General features: G+C 47.9%; 1 protein-coding gene across 1 annotated transcript in view; it reads left to right on the top strand.

Moving 5' to 3' along the window:
- CDC73 (cell division cycle 73) overlaps nucleotides 1-10088 on the top strand; it is a 58944-nt gene extending 48856 nt beyond the window's left edge. The window contains exons 14-17 of the mRNA XM_090263489.1: nucleotides 2338-2499; nucleotides 3819-3919; nucleotides 7905-8046; nucleotides 8936-10088. Coding sequence (XP_090119615.1) covers nucleotides 2338-2499; nucleotides 3819-3919; nucleotides 7905-8046; nucleotides 8936-8972 — 442 coding nt within the window. The 3' untranslated portion in view covers nucleotides 8973-10088. The remainder of the gene's footprint in view (nucleotides 1-2337; nucleotides 2500-3818; nucleotides 3920-7904; nucleotides 8047-8935) is intronic.
- The last annotated feature ends 8264 nt before the right edge of the window (nucleotides 10089-18352 follow it).

Here is an 18352-nt window from a genome sequence, read left to right as displayed (position 1 = left end):
GCTCACTCAAAGTAGCTTTATCGAAAGGTCACTCAGTGGCTCAATGTGGCTGGAAGGCTGAGGCTCTGGGTGCCGCTGGGCTCAGCACTGGATGGTTCTGTTGGGAGTCGTCCCTCCGTCAGGCAGGTCCCCTCCCGTCAGGGCCCAGGGTGATGATCAGGAGCGTCAGGGCAGCAGTCCCAGTACAAGGAATTCCCGCAACACCCCCTGGATTAAGTCTCGTTGGCCTGGCCTGTTTGTTCTGAACCAGTCACGTGGTCGGGGCTCCTTCTTGCTCCAAATGGAGGAGAGGTTCAGTCTGCAGTTCTGAGGGTCGGCTGTCCTTGCGATTGCTATGGCGCTGGCTGGGCCTGGGGGACAGGGCAGGGAAAAGGGTGGGCAGTGGGTGTGTTTCTCCCTGAGAGCTCTAGCTCTGTGACCGTGGAGAAGGTGCTTCTGTGAGACACCCTACCGTGAGCAGCGTCTGGGCTTTGTTGCTTGTCCCAGGAATCCTGTGAAATAGAGGAGAAAACAAAGTTTATGTCTTAATTAGTTTGCCAGGGCCACCTTCTCTGGGTTCCCGGCTTTCCTGTCTGGGACACAAGCATCTCCTTCTTGCTGGTTAGCTCAGAGATGCCTTTAAAAATGCTCTTTATACTTTGTCCTACTTTGGAAAGCTTCCTGAAAATTTATTATAAAGTTAAACGTAGGCCATGATCCAGCAGTTCTGTGCATAGGTATCTGTATGAGGCATGAAAGCGTGTGTCCACAAAGGACTTACACAGAATGGGTATGGTGGCTTTCTGTGTAAAACCCCAGCTTTGGAACTCCCAGATGCCCGTCACAGGAGCACGCATAAGCCAGTGGTGGCTCACTCATGCCTTCGAGCTCTGCCCGCAGTAAAAGGGGGAGCCGGCAGTGTCTGCGGGCCGGGGCGTCTCGGGAACCTCAGATGGAGCGGCAGAAGCCAGGCCCCCGAGAGCACATTCTTGGGGTCCCCGTGGGAGTTCCCAGAACAGGCACAACGGGTCCTGGGTGACGGACGCAGACTAGCGGCCGCCTTGGGGCGGGGGCGGGGGGGAGCGGGGCAGTGGGCTTCCTCACAGGTGCCCGAGGAAGCTCCTGGCCCCAGGCAGACGTTTTTGGTCCTCGCTGGAGTGGCGCTTGCACTGAGTACACGTTAATGAAAACTTGGCTGTTTGTGAACATCACTCTGGAAGTTGTATACGCGCTCCATGACACGCCGTGGTGCGTGCAGAAACACAAGGAAAGGAAGCAGGGGCGTGTGCGCGTGGCGCCTGGGAAGCGTGTGTTTATTCCTGTTGGAGGGGTGGCCTCGCTCCCATGTTTTCCCGAGATGAGATTTCATGGTTGTCTGGGAGAAGCTTTGGCACGGTGGTCCCCACTTCCCCATCAGACGCGCATGAACAGGAAGATGCTTGGTTCCAAGTGACGTCACTTGTGTACCAACAGCTCCTCCCAGGGTCTCACGATCAGTGTTGCTGGGTGACGGGTCCAGTATGTGGGACTGAAGATGCTCACAGGGTTCCGCCCTTCCCCCTGGTCTCCCCTGAACCTGGGGTGCAGGGTGCTGCTCAGTGCAGTGATGCATCGCACCGTCTAACTGCGGGGCAGACCACGGCAGAGACAGGGTGCCCGGAGGCTGTAGGAGAATGTTTGTGCTTTTAAAAACACACACACTGTTTTAAAATGCTTTGTGCATACTAACAAACCTAGAGCTGGCCACAGCTCTGCAGATTGCTGAATTATTTTTGAGAATGAGGTTGATGGTCCAGCAGAGAATTGAACTGCACAGATTTGCTCATTTAGTAAATTACTAGCAGTATTTACTAAAACAGACAATTGGCATGCACTGATCTAATTTGCTTTAAAATTTGCAAACCATCCCTGAAATTCGATGGCATTTTCTAATTTTGCAGGGGCATAAACCAGGAAACGGGGTATTTTGCGAATTTCGTGGGCTGGCTCAGTCACCTGTCCGGGAGGCCTCTCCAGCCCCCTCACTTTCCTTTCAAGCCCCCTTTCAATTTACCATAAAGTGTCCCTCCAGCAGCGCTTGAGGAATCAAGGGCCGGGGCGGTTCTCTGTGTCCCCTTGGAGCGCGCGGGCGCTGCTGGCTGTCACGTGTGTGCCGTGCGAGAGACATGCCCTGACACGGTGGCAGCGAGTGTGCTCCCTGTTCAGCGTGCAAAGCATTATGACCTGTACATGCAGAGCAGGGTTGCCTCAAAAATAAGTTTTTGGTTTAAAACTCAGTATTTAAAAAATAATTTCAAAGAATGATTGATTTTCCCGTCCTTCTCACGTTGAACCATTGGACCTTTCTCTTTTTCGAAGATTTGTCCCGTCGGATGAGAAGAAGAAGCAGGGGTGCCAGCGGGAGAACGAGACACTCATTCAGAGGAGGAAGGACCAGGTGCAGCCCGGGGGCGCCGCGCTCAGCGTCACAGTCCCCTACCGGGTCGTGGACCAGCCCCTGAAGCTCATGCCGCAAGACTGGTACGGGACCCTCCTTCTCTGTAGGCAGGGGTCCCAGCCGCTGTGAGCTGGGGGTAGAACCTGAGACCGGTGAGATGCCTACTGTGGTCGATAGTGCAGGCCAGCGGCGCCTACTTAAAGCTCCGTTTTGGATAGCTAAACTTTATTTTACTTATAAGAAGAAACACTAGCTTCTGGAAGACTTAGTAAAAGTCTCTCCACTCATCTGTTTGTTCTGAATGAGCTATTAGAGCAAAGTCTTCAGACAGACTAGTGTTGGAAAATTGAGAATTTCAGTTACCGAGTTTAAAACTCGTAGGACTAGAAATGGTACGTATTCGTGTGACCTCTGTGCAGTCATGTGCAGAAGAGGAAGCAGCAGCGTGTGCAGGTGCCACGTCTGTGTCCCCAGGTGCCGCGTGTGCGTGCTCGCTGGGTCCCTGCCATTACCCAGGTGGACTAGGGCTGCTCTGCTCTGCTCTGTCCGCCCAGGAGCTCCCTGGGAGGAGTATTGTCATCCCCCTGCTGCCTCGCTAGCCCAGGGAGACCCGGTGGGATTCAGGGGACCTCTGTCCGGCCAGCTCCCTTCAGTTGGCAGGCACTGGGGTGAGCCCTCAGCCGGGGGGTGGGACAAGGTGCGTCATCCAGTGACGAGGCCGTGTCACCGTGTGCCCCAGTATCGATGACGGTTTTGGCCATACAGGGAATAGACCCCTTGAAAGCAGGGAAGTTTTTATTTAAGATAAGATTTTAGTCGTAAAGATTTAGAACAGGTTAAGAATTTTAAGCTGTGTTTTTCACAGTAACGTTATTATTGGTGATTTACTATAATTTATAGCATTTTTTATTAAAATAAAATAAGGTTTGTTTGAATTTCAAATGACTTCCTTTTTTTTTTTTTTTTTTTTTAAATTCTCCCGGAGGACATTTTTTTATTGCTTTGAGACAAGACAGGCAGACATCAACTGGTTGCCTTCTCCTATGCACCCTGACTGGGGATCGAACTTGTAAGCCTATGTGTGTGCCCTGACCAGGAACTGAACTCGCGGCCTTTTGGTCTACAAGTCAGTGCTCCGTCCAGTTGAGCCACAGTGGCCAGGGCTAAATGACTTCCTTTTAAAACCACTTCTCAGATTCCTAGATCAGCTGCTCTCCCCTGGTGCATTGGAGAAGTGGGCCCTTGCATAGCTACTACAGTAGAGGGGCAGAAATAAAAGGCTAAAAAGATTGCAGGGGGTTGTGAGTGTGGTCGATTGTGCTTAGAAGACGCAGGGCCAGGGCCTCGGGACCCGAGCTCACGCTGGCCTCTTCTCTGTCCATTTCCCCCGTTCCGGCCCCAGGGACCGGGTGGTCGCCGTGTTCGTGCAGGGCCCTGCGTGGCAGTTCAAAGGCTGGCCGTGGCTGCTGCCCGATGGATCGCCCGTGGACATCTTTGCCAAAAGTAAGATTCTGTTTCTACTGCTCAGCCATGTGCTCAGACGAGGGCCGCCTGTCTCTGTGTGTGCGTGTGTGTTACACGGGTCCCAGCGAGTAGCACGTGTGATGCTGACTTGTAAGCATCTGGGAGATACCTTAAAGCCTTTTCTAGAACATTACTGTTTCCTGTATGCATGAATTATCGTGTCCCCCAACATTAATGGTCACTTGTTAGGCTGCTTTAAAGCCATCCACGTCATTGCGTGTCCATGTGTTGTAATTGACGTGGACGGTCAGCTTACGTCTCCTGTGCGCCCTCCGATGGGGGGGGCCTCAGCGGCCCTGTCCGCTCTGCCCCCCACCCCCACCCCAGCCCAGAAGTGTGCACTGGGGGGCAGCGGCCAACGATGTCTGTTCCTAACGGGTGTCACGTGCTCACACCTTTCATCACCACGTACTGGTCAATGAAAAGATGACTTCAGCCTTTTTTTTTTTTGCTGGTAGGGAGATTTCAGTTATTTGAATTCGAGTACCCAGTAAGTTAGTAGCATAGAACTACTTCATAGAGAACATTCTCATGAAACGAATGTTTTATAAAATGCCACTTCTGTTATGAGTGCGGACCGTGCAGCTGTGCGCTCCAGCCTGTTTTCAGCAGCGTCTGGTTTTGTTGGTGGGTCCGCCATTCTTCCCAGCTGGGAACTGGGCACGCGGGAGAGACCTCATGGTATGGGGGATTCGGGCCATGCCACGTGAGGGTTGCTTTTTATGTTATTTCTGGGACTTGAGCGACGCACAGAGCTGGTAAATGAAAGTTAGAATAGATAGAGACCTTGAGGATTTTAATTAAAAGTAAAGTGTCAGCGACTGAATGCTGTGTTTCCCCCGTTTGCCTTGTTGCATAGTATTGTAAAAAATCGGCTAGAATGTCTTCAAGATATAAACGCTCCCTAAATTTCATTAAAAAGTACGATACGTTTTAATTATTTTGTTGAGATCGTTCTGAGATTGTTTCTGAAATTGAGGCTTCAGCCTTCTTTACTGAGTCCTTCCTGCCTGCAGTTAAAATGAGAGCCCTCCTGCCCCTTCTGTCCTGGCGCCAACAGAGCGAGGCCGGCCCCTGCCCCCGGCCTGCCCCGCCTCTGGCTCCTGCCCTCGGCCTCGCAGCTGAGCTTAGGACTCGCTTTCTCCTCTCCTGTCCTGAGACCCCTGCGCCGCACTTCCTTGCCTCCCGCTGGGCTCTTCCCACCAGACTCGCTGTGACCCAGCAGACAGTGAACGGGGACTGCCCGCCTCGTCAGCATGGGACTCTCCTGATCACAGTTTCTCTTTAAAATGTTACTTTCCTGTGACTCGTTCTGCTTCTCAGGATCCTTAGCTGCTTCCCTCTGGCTTCCTGCGCCGCTGGTTCCTCTTCTCCTTTAATTACAGCTTCTCTCTCGAGGACATCTGAGGGCCTGCTTTCACCTCGTGTCCCGCGTCCCTCGCTTGGTACCGGGGCCCCTGCTCACTGGGGACGGGGGTTCCCGGGAGGGCCCCCGGGCGCCAGGCTCGCCCTGCACGCTCCCCCCGCCCCAGACTAAGGCGGAGCCCTCGGAGGGTCCTCCTCTCTTCCCTTTGCTGATTTCACTCCTCCGCCTCCTGGCCCCGCCCCTGTGTGGGCCTTGGTGAATAGTTGTATTTTCTTCCTGTTGCATAACACATTACAGAGTTTTAGAGAAGGCATCAAAGATTGAGTTGTGTAAAATTGCCAAATAAAACCTTTTCAGATATATGAGAAATTTGACCTTGTAACTGGATATCACTTTTCTAAAGTATTATTTATTTTATGTTTGAGGTGGATCAAGACTTTTAACTGATGATTTCTTCAACTTTTTGTTATAATTTCAAAAGAATTTTCATGTAATAATGTTTTTAATTTTTTTAAATTTATTTATTGTTTTTCTCTATTACAGTTGTCCCACTTTTCCCCCCATTGCTCCCCCCACCCCACCTACCCCTCATTTAATAATTTTTGTATTATGTACCCCTTTCCCATTTGACATGTCATCATTCTGTCTACTAAATATTATTCAAGAGCATCATTTTAATTTTGTTTGCTTCTTTGTTCCCACAAAAAAGAAAAACTGTTAACAGGATTGATGCCATTTGCAGAAAATGAACAGTTCTAGCTCTGGGTTGTGTGAAGTCCTTTTCTTTGGTGGTCATTGTGCCACCAGGTAACTGGCTTCTTGTTAAAACAACTTTGTTTCTTCTTTACTTTTTGCCGAGGCTTAAAACCTTAAGTCGTCTTTTATTTTTACTTTTATTCTTGAGTAAGAAAGATATTTCGTGGTAATGTCTTGGTGTCAGGCTGCTTACCACAGTTGCTTCGTGCTAATAACATTTTGTATGATGAGAGAAACGCTGTTTCTTCATTGTGGCTTAAACTTTTGGACCCTGATATTTCAGCCTTAATTTTAAAAGTTGTCTCTTCTGTTGGAAGAGTAAATATTATATAAACTAAATCCATTGAAATTACTAAGGAGGGCTTTCTCCCTTTGTGGCTTTAGGCAAAATCATTTTTAAAAATGTGACAAAGTATTTTAAGAATGATTTAAAGGACTCATACTGACAAAATCAGAAAAGTGAACATGTAAGCAGAATAGGAGATATTGAGATGTTGACTTAATTTTTAAAACTTAAATATATATATATGTGTATATATATATTTTACCCATACAAAGCTTTTTGAAAATGGGTTTTCTGAAACCATGATATAAAGCCCCTAAAATGAATTCATTTAAATTCATTAAATTTATTAAATTGAATTCAACTTAAAATGAGTAATGTGTCCAATGAGAAAACCTTTATTTATAAAAGCAGATATCAGTAATTTAGGAATACCGTTTGCATTTTTTTTGTGGGCACGAATGATTCCTTTGGGATTTCCGTCAAGAGCGAGACCTGGATTGGGTTGTAACGCCCAGCGCCAGCCACCCATCCCGCATTGCGGAGCCCGCGGTCTGTAACGGAGCTCTCCGAAAATTAACCCAGTTCATCGTTTTCTCTGAAGAGAAACCCAGCCAAACCCTAATACTAGATGGGATGCTGGTGAGAGTAACAGCCCTCTTTTTATGTTAGAAAAAAAGTAAAGCGTGGAAAGGCAAGCCGGACGTCCTCCGGGTCATGTGTGCGCGCGTGGGAAGCCACAGCCCGCCGAGTGTAAGTCCCTGGCTTACCCACATCTGGGCGCCTTTCCTGAGCGGCCTTCGTGTTCCCCCTTTTCACCATCGCTCACCGGGGCCCGCGAGCTCCCACCCCCTCGCTGCCTCGTGACTGCTTTTCTTGCCATGCGTGTGTCCCGCGAGTCGCGTTGGCGTCTTGCCCGAGATCTCTGGGTTAGGCCCGTCCCCCCTGCCGACCCCTTCGCGGGCCCTTCGCGCCTGTGACACCAAAGCCCTGGCGGCCCGCGAGCCAGCCCCGCCGCGCGCCTGCGGCCTTACCCTCACCCATCCTCCGCGGCCCCGTTCCCTTCCCTGCGTTTCGGGAGTGAGCGGGCCCGCCGGGGCGCTCGTTCTGTGTGAGCGTGGCCCCGGCCCCCCCTTCAGTCTCAGACTGGGCATCTCGGTCCCCGCAAGCCTTCTCTGGGGCCCCTGCTCTGGGGGGGCGGCTTGTGATCCCCCGACGCGTGCCTTTCCTCCCGCACCGGGTTGGACTTGTGCGCCTTAGTTCCCACGGGCCGCACGCACGCTGTCTTCCCGCTGCAGTCCCGGGGGCTGGCATGTGTAAACCCGCAGTCGGTCCCTGACGCGAGTGTCTCTGAGGGTGCCATCGTTTCCAGCATCACTTTCAAAGATCACTCTGGTTAGAATAATGCTTCGGTTTGTGGAAGGGAAATTGTTTGTGTTTTAGTTTTTTAAGTTATTTTGGAGGGCTAATGTCTATATTGGGTGTTTTTATTATTTTCATAAATTACTTGAATAATTTTGACTGCACTTTGAATAAAAAATTTATTTCCCCCCATGTAGTTAAAGCCTTCCACCTCAAATATGACGAAGTCCGTCTAGACCCCAATGTTCAGAAATGGGACGTAACAGTGTTAGAACTCAGCTATCACAAGCGTCACCTGGACAGACCGGTTTTCTTACGGTTCTGGGAAACACTGGATAGGTAATTCTGTTTCTGACATGCACTTAATTCTGCTTTATTGTGGTGGTTTTCCTGTCTGCTCAGGCAGATTGTAAGTTCCCCAAAGCTGCGGACCATGTCTCCCCATTCCGTCACTTTGAACGTGGTCTGACTTGATGCTGACCCACAGTAGATAGCGAGCACGGGTCCTCGTTACATGACTTCAGGGGCGGGGGAGGGCGGCTTCCTTGGGAGGCAGCACACTGAACGCCGCTCCAGGAGCCCCGGTGTGTCCGGAGGCTGCGGTCAGGCTGCGGGCGGCCCTGCTCCCCCTCTGCGCCCCGTGTGCTCTCCGCCCAGGGACTGCTGTTTGCTCACATAACCAGGCCTCTCACTCTGGGTCTGAGTCGTGGGCAGCTCCTGAAAGGAGTCTGCTTTTTTAATTTGTCTTAATTACTAGTGTAGAGTTATTTAGGTCCTTTATAATAATATCAGTTTTGTAATTGGAAAATTTAAGAATAGCATATAATCACAGTTAATACCACTGAATTTATTATTCTCTTTGAGATGCCCTTTAAAGTCTTTCTTGGTCTAAGCCCCGTACTGAATATTATGGGTTTCCTCAAAGTCAGAAGTGATTGAGGTAACCCAGTGATTAGAACTGATAATGTAGTAAAGAGGAGCATGTATAACTCCACCCAGAACCTCTTATATTACAGACTTTAATGAGAGGAATGTTTCTTCTGGTTTACATCAGAAGTCCTTAGATTGCTAAAGTTTACAGTAGCAAGTTTGCAGGTTTTTTCTCTTTTAGAAAACAAGATGTCCTATTTCACTGTTTTAAAAAAGTAAAGTTATGTTTACATGTAATTCTTTAAAAATTCTGAAGTTCTTAATAATCATTAGAACCTATTATAATATTATTTTTCAGGTACATGGTAAAGCATAAATCCCACTTGAGATTCTGAATTCCATCGTCCCCCCTTCTGGAAATCTGGATTAAGAAGCATCTGATAGACCTTGATCTAAAGACTGACTGAGAGGCAAGCTTTATGAATTCGTCAGAAACTTACAATGAAGAAGGTCACGTTGATCAGAAGGCCTATTTGATGCTTTTTGCTTCAAAGGGATGAGGCCTGTCCATATCAGCAGACTTCTTGGCCTACAACTATTTTTTTAATATTAGCCTTCTAGTCTGTATGGAAATTGTATATTTTGATAGAAGTTTTTTCTCCATTGGTTAAACTAGCATTACTTAAAATGTGTTTCTTTAGGAAATAAATGCAGGTTATAAATGTGTGTATATTTAGAGGCTCTACGGCTGTCTAAGGCCATCTTGCTTCTGATTTTTCATTGCTCTCTAATTCCTTTTATTGAAATTACTGTGTTACGAATGATATTAAATTGTAGTTTCTGAAATTTGCAAAACCAAGCAAAGGGATGTGACTATTTTGAATGAGTCAAAATGTCAGCCTGTATGTATACTATATCTATACTTACTCTTTATTTAAAAAGGAATAATGAAAAATCAAGAACAATTCTTCAGCTTTGGTCGAACTGTTCAGCCTTTTTAAGACTTCCTTACTTACGTTGGATACATCTACTGAATGTACGTGCTTCTCACTGACTTCGGGGGTTTTCAGACTTAGAATGATCTATTTCTTATCTGTATACCTTTCCGCCTGAAACACCTCAGAACTCAGCTGGAAACCTTGTAGGCAACGGTACTTTTTAGTTGGGGAGCCCGAGTATGATGATGTGGAGGAAGGAAACACATTCGTGCTACTGCCGAGTGATTTTAACTCCCTTATCTTCCCTCATAAACCCGCCTTTGGGCCTGAACTTGCAGGGCATGGGGTTCTGAGTCTTCTGGCCCCAGGCGGGGTAACCTCGGGGCCCTTCCCTTCCGCTCTCCCTGAGCAGTGACTAACGCGCCCAGGCACCAAAGAACACGTTTGCTTACGTAAGTGACTGAACAGGAACAGGATAAAAACACTGGTATTTTTATGTGTGTACTCAATATTGTATGAAATGGAAAACCTATATTTTAACTTAGTAAAATATTTTACTACGCCTCTGCTTTAGACAGCGTCGCCTCCATGTACAATGAATGAGCCTTTTCCCTGAGTCTTAGTTTCACTTTTTGTTACTTAAAGCAACTTGGAAGCTTTATTTCCCTAAAGAGTTATTACCATTAGAATGGTTGCTGGTCATTTACATCACACCCCTGTCACCCGCCCACCCCCCAGTGCTCGCTCTCAGGTGGACGTATCTTTTCTTTTTAGTAAACATCTAACTCCTCCTTACGTTCAGCTGGCGGGACCTGGCCTCGTTTGTAAATGCAATGCTGTCCTGACAATGAGAAGCACTTAACTTAGTCATAGAGCGGCCGTGGAAGCCCATACCAAGCAGGGCTAGAAAAAATCCCTACTCGTGTGGGATTCACTGGGTTGTTCAGAAGAAAAGCAGTCAGCATTTAAAATGATTAGATTTTAGAATATTTATAAGGTTTGAACAGATCCTGCCCCCCTACTTTTCTTTGCATCCCCTTTTCTTGAAAATAAGAGAAAATTTTTTCACATTAGAATATCACAGCATATAAATCTTTTCAAAATAAGTTATGTATGTATAAACTTTCTCAGTGATGAAATTGTCAAGGTCTAGAGTCTGTAATATTTTAATGTAAGATGACTTGTTAAGACTACTACAAGTGGACATGAACTACCTTTCTATAAAGATTTTTAGTATTTATACTTACGTCATGTATGAAATTGACTTGATAGAGAGTGTGGTTAACATTGGGAACATCTACTTTGAACAGGATTTATTTTTCTACCTTGAATTTGCCTTATATGTGTTCAGGGGCTTCTGGAAACACTAAGGCACATTAGGGAAAGTACAAATATGCTCTGCCACGTATTTTAAAATCAGCCCTTAGCACATACATATTTTCTTGGTCTTTTCTTTTTTTGGCAGTCCAATTCCTTATTTAGGTCTATATAATTAATTTATAGACATTCTTAAAAAAAAAAAGAAACCCAGATCACAGCCCATCACTGCTCATCGTCTCAGGACTCCAGGTCCGACCACAGTGCCTGTCACAGTGCCTTGCACATAGTAGGCATTCAGCAAACTTTTATTAACATGAATCACTTATGTATCTTCAGTGTAACAAAAAGTACTCTGTACTTGGTCTAGGAGTGTGAAAATGCAGAATTGCAGGAAACAAAGAGGCATTCAAAGATACTTTAATGGAAACGAAGTTCCTATTGATCAATGTGACCTTTGCCCATGAGTTACTGTTCCCAGGAGGCCCGGTCTTCTCCCTCAGGGTGCAGGAAGGCCCCTTGCATTTCCCAGCGGGCACTCCGGAGTCAGGGAGCAGGAGCAGTGTAGGGGCGCCCTCAGCAGCTTCCGCCCCGGCCGCAGGCTGGAACCCTCTGGGGACCTTTGCAAAAGACCGTTTCCTGAGTTCTGATTCTGACCTCATTTGCCTGGGATGAGACCTGGTCATAGGTGTGTTTAACAAGTTCTTCAGGTTCAGAAAGGATTGAGAATTGCTGGTATTAAACATTGTGTTTTCCTCTCCTTTTTTCTCTTTTCTGTGGCCGCCCTTTCTTTGCACTAGGCCACCCCCATTTTTGGTGGTACTGGCCTGTGGTTCCACATGACAAATTCGTTTTATTTATTTAATTTAGGAGTATTTTGCTGTTTAATATTTAAACAATGTTTAATATATTTCATTATAAACTAGTATTATAGTTTATGATTTGTCTCCCATGTGTCCATATCCTTTACTGACTTTTTTTTTTTAATAGCAGCACGACAACAATTCATACCGAAATAACTAATTCATGGAGGAAAACGTCCTAATTTTTAAGGTAGAAGGAAGTAAAGTATTAATTTCTTATCTGCCATGCAGAATTAGACTTTGCTTATGAAAGGAAAGAGCATACTTTTTAATTGGTCTACATAGAAAAGTAAAAGTAAATTATTCATTTAAATAAAATTCATGATCTAATAATAAACATTGAAGGAAATATTTTTCCTAAATAAACATTTTTGTGACTCCTAACAAAATTAAAGTGATGACATTCTCTTTTTTTTGGAGGGTGGGGAGGGCGTCTTTCCGTATTTCTTACTCTCACGCAACAGCAGAAACCGGGGCGGCGGGGCGGACGCGCGTGGCGGGAAATGCAGCGCCCTTGGCCAGGGACCCTCGTCGGAGCCTTACTTGTTCTGGCAGGGTTATAAGATTGATTGTGACCAACGGTGTATTTTATGTTACAAATACAACAGTTACACGAGCTGGCCAGAATGAAAGAACAAGAAAAAAGAATTGCATTAGCCTTCATGTTCCCGGGCTGGGTTTGATGGTCACTTAAGAACACAGGTCTGGGCCGGGAGCCTGCGCGCCCAGCGTGGCCCCTGCAGCGCCGCGGGGTGACCGTGACCGCTAAGGGAGCGACACGGAGCGCGGCAGAGAGACGGGGACCGCGGCCCGTCGTGCTCGCAGGGCCCGGCCTGTGTCGGGTCGGGTCGTGTTTTGAGCCCTGTCCTGGGGATGACACACGGGCGCTGCGAAGGGACCAACGCCAACGAAATGGACCGACTTCGCCGCCGCCGGCTAAGGGGCAAGTGGCTGTAGGTGACCTGAGCACGCTCGGCATCGAGTGCCGTTCACGTCCACTTCGTCTCCCCAGAGCTGCCTCCCCCGAGGAAGGGGCTCTGGAGTGGAGGCCACGCGTGGGCCGACCCGAGGCCCCATGTATTCGGATGGCGGTGCCCGAGGTCGAGCGAGCGGCCCCGGACGGCGCAGGCTCGGTCGGAAGCAGAAGGCGCACTTCGCGCCCCAGCCGCGGGGGGGTGGGGGGGGGGGGCGCGCGCCCGCGCCGTGCGCCGTGCGGGGTCTCGGCGGAGCGACGCCCGGGGAGTCCTGCGTGCCCTGCGTCGGGCCTGCGGGCCACCCTCGGGCGACGGGGCTGGGGGCGGCAGGCAGAGCGCCGGGGCGCGCCCGGCCGGCGGGAAGGTCGGCGCGGGTCTCGCGGGCGCCGCGCTCTGCGCATGCTCGGAGCGCGCCGCCGGAGGGTCGCCGCGGCCGCCTCAGGTGTCCCTCTGGAGGCCAGTGCGCTCGGGACACTTTCTCTTCGTGCGTTCAACGTTCAACGGGCCTGCGAGTTGGGTCTCTGCGCGGGTGACAGGCTGCGCCCCTCCCGCGTCCCGTCGGCCGTGTCCGCACAGGTGAGCGCCCTGGTTGGCACTTTCTCGTTTAAATTTTAGTTTCAGCCACAGTTTACACTCAGTGTCGTTTCGCGTGCGTTCCAGGCGTTCGGCGAATGGTTCGACAGCCCTGCACTTGACCGAGGGGTCCCCGGGTGTTTCCGGAACCGCCCGGAACCGTCTGGAATGACTAGTTACTACGCCGTTGCGTGTTCCCTGCGCTGCTCTCACGTCCGGGCCGCTCTGTGCCCGCCGGTCTGCACCCCGAGCCCTCCGCCTTCTCCACCGCGCCCCGGCCCCGCCCCTCGGGCTGCCGTCAGCACGTCCTGTCACTGAGCGTCGCTGTCCTGTCCCTTTTCTTTAGAAGCCACATAACAGTGAAATGATAGGGCCCTTGTCTTTCTCTGACAGGCTTACTTCACTGAGCGTCATGCGTCCTCTCCAGGACTCTCCGTGCTGTCGCAAACGGTCAGAGTCCCTTCTTTTTCCCGGCTGAGTAATACTCCATTGTGCGTGTGCACTGCTTTTCTATCCGCTTCTGTTGACGGGCAAGCACTTGGATTGCTTCCTGATTTCTTTCACGTTTTACAATTTGAAAACAACCTGTACTTCCATGTAAGCGAATTGGGAGTGGCGCCAGGGATCCTGTGTGACTGTCCTGAAAACCAGTGTCCTTGGTGACGCGTCTCAGGGGCCGCGTGGGAACCCCAGTCCTGCTCAGTTGACAGGTGCCCACAGGAGCGTGTTCTGTTCTGGGCTGGGGGGCACCTGCAGAGTGAAAGGAGGTGCCGTCTGAGTTACACACGCTGCTTCTCTGAGGCTGGAAGGTGCGAGACTGGAAATAACAGCCACGGCCACGCAAGCCTTTTCCCTCCCATTCCCCAAAACACTTGCCTTTTATGTTTAATTGTGTAAGGACCAGCGTTTCCAGTGGGTTGGGAGACTTTTCCTCTCAATTTCCTTAAATGACACCAAAACGCATTATAGAAAGGAGCCCTGAAGAAGGCTGTGTTGTTGAGTCGGTCTCATGATTATTTGTAGACCGTTGGGCACAGAAGTATTTAGAGTTAAGTAACAACGCACCCTCATCCGGACAATGGATTTGTGGTACGTCCTGAGTGTAAACAGACCTGAGGCTGTAGGAAGCCAGTTCCGATCTTGTGCTTCAGTTGCCGGAAAATTGCAGGTGGGAAAACGTGAGGTTCGACAACATTAGCTGTGTTTGTTGAAGCTGCGAGGCCATGTGTTTGTCTCCTTTCTGTTGGGTTAGGAAAGTGTTATTTGTGAAAAGGAAGTAAAGGTAATTGAAGGGAGGCCGTTGGGGCTCATTTCAGTGCTGATCAGGCCCCAGTTACCTGAGTCCTGAATCCTCTTTCAGTTCCTTTAAGATATTTTCACGTGAGTTACGTCGTGCATGTAAAACGAGACCATTATGGTAAGAAATCGTTGATTTCCAGCTTGGTTTGCCTCCTTCCCTCCTTCCCCCATGCAGTTCCCTGACTCGCCTGCACCCCTCAGCCCGTCCAGTTTGCTGTGCCAAGCGTGATCCGAATCGTTAGGAAGACAGAGATGAAAAAGGCTCCCTTTGTCACCGAGAAGCTGGCGGAAGAGACAGAAATACAGAGAATGACTGAACCGTGTACCACAGCCATAGAGCTGATGTGCAGGGCATTACAGGTTGGGGGGGAGTCCCTGAAGGCTGCTTGGAGGAAGCATCAGCGTTTGTGTAAAAGGATGGACGAATAAAGATTAACCGTGAGAGCCCATGAGGCGAGGCCATTTTAGGGAGAATTAGCTTGTGAATCATTCCGTTTTAGATTCAGGAGAGAAAAGGCTACGCTCTGGGTATATGCGGAGAAGTAATTTATGACTTCCATCAGTCCTGGAATCACACATGAATTTATAATGCCTTAGGAAAATGGGGGCGGAGAGGCACTGCCGAGGGGTGGTGTGTTCCGAGCTGTTTCTCAGTAGTGTATGTATTATGCCTCGTATACAGAATGGGGCTCGCTAGGCAGCTCCAGGTACATTTTAGTAACATCAGCATTTATTGAATGCTTCGTATGTTCTGAGTACTTTTTAAGCATTTAAACGTGCTTCCTGTGTTTTGAGCACTTTGAAGCATTAGCTAATGGAATCCTCACACCCAGCCTATGGCATACATGAGACACTGAGGTCATCTATTAAGTAGAAAACCAGAATTTGAACCAGGGCATCCATGACGAATAATAGAACATGAACCTTCAAGTATTAAAACATTGAGTTTTAACATCCCTCTGTGTGATAATGCTGCCATACATCTTTTTCTGACAATGATAAATGAATGGAGTAAGTTTGATTAGGAAGGAGGTCTTCCGTTGGGGGGAAAAAAGAGAAAGTCCATTCAAAATACATTGAAAGTAGCCCTTTGGGGGGCGGAGGAAGCACACGGGTCCTTTAACTGCTGGTCCCGGACAACTGCCCAGAGGAACGTGTTGGGCGGGGCGGGGTGGGGCGCACAAAAGCTGCGGCCCCCCAAATCCTTTCCCGAACGCGGAGTGGGTTTTTAGAGCTACTGCGGTCCCGGTGCCCGTGAGAACGCCCGCCCAGGAGAGGGCTTGGAGGAGGGCGGGCCGTGTGCTCCTGGGGGCGCGGGAGCCAGGGGCCCCCCACGGGCGTGAGGGCAGCCACCGCAGAGGCCGGAGCAGAGGGTCTCACTTGGAGAGAGTCGAATCATAGCCCCGAAATAATCAGCCCGCATGTGTCTGCGCAGTGCCCGTCTCCCCAGGGATGGGACGCTCTGACGTGTTAAGCGATGGGAAGGAACTTTAGGTAGAAAGGAGTTCTCCGCCCGTCCTTGACACGTTCTCGGGCATAACCTCCTGTGTTTCGGCGTCAGGCTCCCGTTGGATTCTGTCCGTCTAGAAAGGCTTCGGGTTCGCGAGGGGGAAGCACAGGGCAGGAAAGACTCGCACTCCCTCTTCTGCGGCTCTGAAACCTGCAATTCTCCTCAACGCACAAGGTTTTCACTGTGTTTGGGTGTAAAACCCGACCTGAGCTAATACAAGCTTAGGTCCGTTTTCTGTCACGGTTAGTGTGAATATTTACATGTTTTGCTGCAAAAACCTTAATGAGTTTCATAGACCTTGCTCTGGGTGTTACGTAATAAATAACGTATTACTTTTCTAGAATAGCAAAACAAAACAAAACCGAATTCCTGAATGCACCTGGCCCGCGCTTTGCAGCGAACCATTGTGGACTCGTACCAGCAAGTTGAAGGACCTGCGGACTTTCTGTTTCTAATTTAAATCGTTTTCATGTTAACCCCCAGTTCTCTTGGGAAGAAACAGTATCAAGAGTTAAAACATTATAAAGCAGCCACTCTGCAGTCTTTATGAATCACTCATATGATCAAAACCAAGAGAAAGTGCGGAAAGCCTAGTAACGGAGCAGCGTCTCAGACAGTTTTAATTTTGTCTTCTTTCTTTTAAAATAAGCGCTCCATTCATTCGTTTAAGTACCCTGTAAGGTTATCTTGAAAGGAATATTTTATTTTAAAATCTAGAAGCTTTCACGCAATTGTACGTTAATTTTATTGTTGTCATTTAATACAATGCCTGGCAATTTAAATGTAAGAATGTTAATACAAGAGGAAATAGTTGAGTTGTAATTCAACAGCTTTTCCAAAAATTATATTTCTTATCAAATGAAAATTAGTTGGAACATCCAAATGCTTACTTCATTTTGATTAATATTTAAGAAACCCAATGAATAAATTTGCATACATGTGTATTATGAAAACACTGTATGAAATCAACTTGAATTTGAAATAAACATTTGGAGAAGACCATTTATATGCCTCTAGGCTCACCTTATAACAAAACGTTAGCTTTCCAATCACATGAGAAACTCAGATTCTTAGCATTATATAATAAAATTTAAATTATTTTGCATATCCACCACATCTAATTTAATTATAACTTTCATATATTTTGACGAATTGTTATAAGCACACGTTAGTTTGGTTATTTTAGTGCAGGAAATTCTGGGGGTTTTTTTTTGCAAAATGCTTTTTAATTAACTTTATTGTGAAATAATTTTATTTTTAATTTTAATTTTTTTTTGACCAAAAATTAATTTTTTTGTTTTTCAATTTCAGTTGTCCCATTTTTCCCCATTGCTCCCCCCACCCATCCCATCCCTTCTCCCTCAGTCATATCCTCCTCATTGTCCGTGTCCATGAGTCATTTATACACGTTGTTTAAACCCTCCCCTTACTTATCCCCCTTCTCTCCCTCCCCGCTCCCCCCTAATAACTGTTATTCTGTTCCTTGTTCTATTTATTTCATTTGTTTGTGTTGTTCCTTAGTCTCCTGTATCGGATGAGATCATATGGTATTTTCCTTTCGTTGCCTGGCTTATTTCGCTAAGCATAATTCTCTCTAGTTCCATCCATGTTGTTGCAAATGGCAGGAGTTCCTTCTTTCTTTCTGCTGCATAGTATCCCATTGTGTAAATGCACCAGTTTTTTGGTCCACTCATCTGCAGACGGGCACTTAGGCTGTTTCCAGCACTTAGCTATTGTAAACAGGGCTGCTATGAACATAGGGGTGCATACGTTCTTTTCAATCGGGGTTTTAAGATTTTTCGGGTATGATCCTATCAGTCGAATCACTGATTCAAAAGGCAGTTCCATTTTTAGTTTTTTGAGGAAACTCCATACTGTGTTCCACAGTGGCTACCCCAGTCTGCATTCCCACCAGCAATGCACCAGGGTTCCCGTTTCTCTGCATCCTCGCCAGCACTTGTTTGATGATTTGTTGATGATGGCCATTCTGACAGGTGTGAGGTGGTATCTCATTGTGGTTTTTATTTGCATCTCTCTGATGGCTGGTGATGTTGAGGAAATTCTGGGTATTGTAGACGTTAGTAAAACATGGTTTCTGCTATCAAAGAGTTTATAATCTTCGGAATGAGATGAGGTGTAAATGTAAAATAATAATTCATTCGTTCAGCAAATCTGTAGCCTGCACGGGCTGTGTGACCGGTGTTGTCTGTGAGCGAGGCCTGACGGGTGGGCGGTAGAACCTGTGCGCAGTATAATCCGGCCGGCCGAGGGCGTAGTGTGGAGAGAACGGAGTGCGAAGGA

The sequence above is a fragment of the Furipterus horrens genome, unplaced genomic scaffold, assembly GCF_987537825.1.
Source record: "Furipterus horrens unplaced genomic scaffold, mFurHor1.1.pri manual_scaffold_15, whole genome shotgun sequence".
NCBI lineage: Eukaryota > Metazoa > Chordata > Mammalia > Chiroptera > Furipteridae > Furipterus > Furipterus horrens.
Note: the sequence above shows the minus strand (reverse complement) of the source record. Positions and strands in the feature narration are given on the sequence as shown.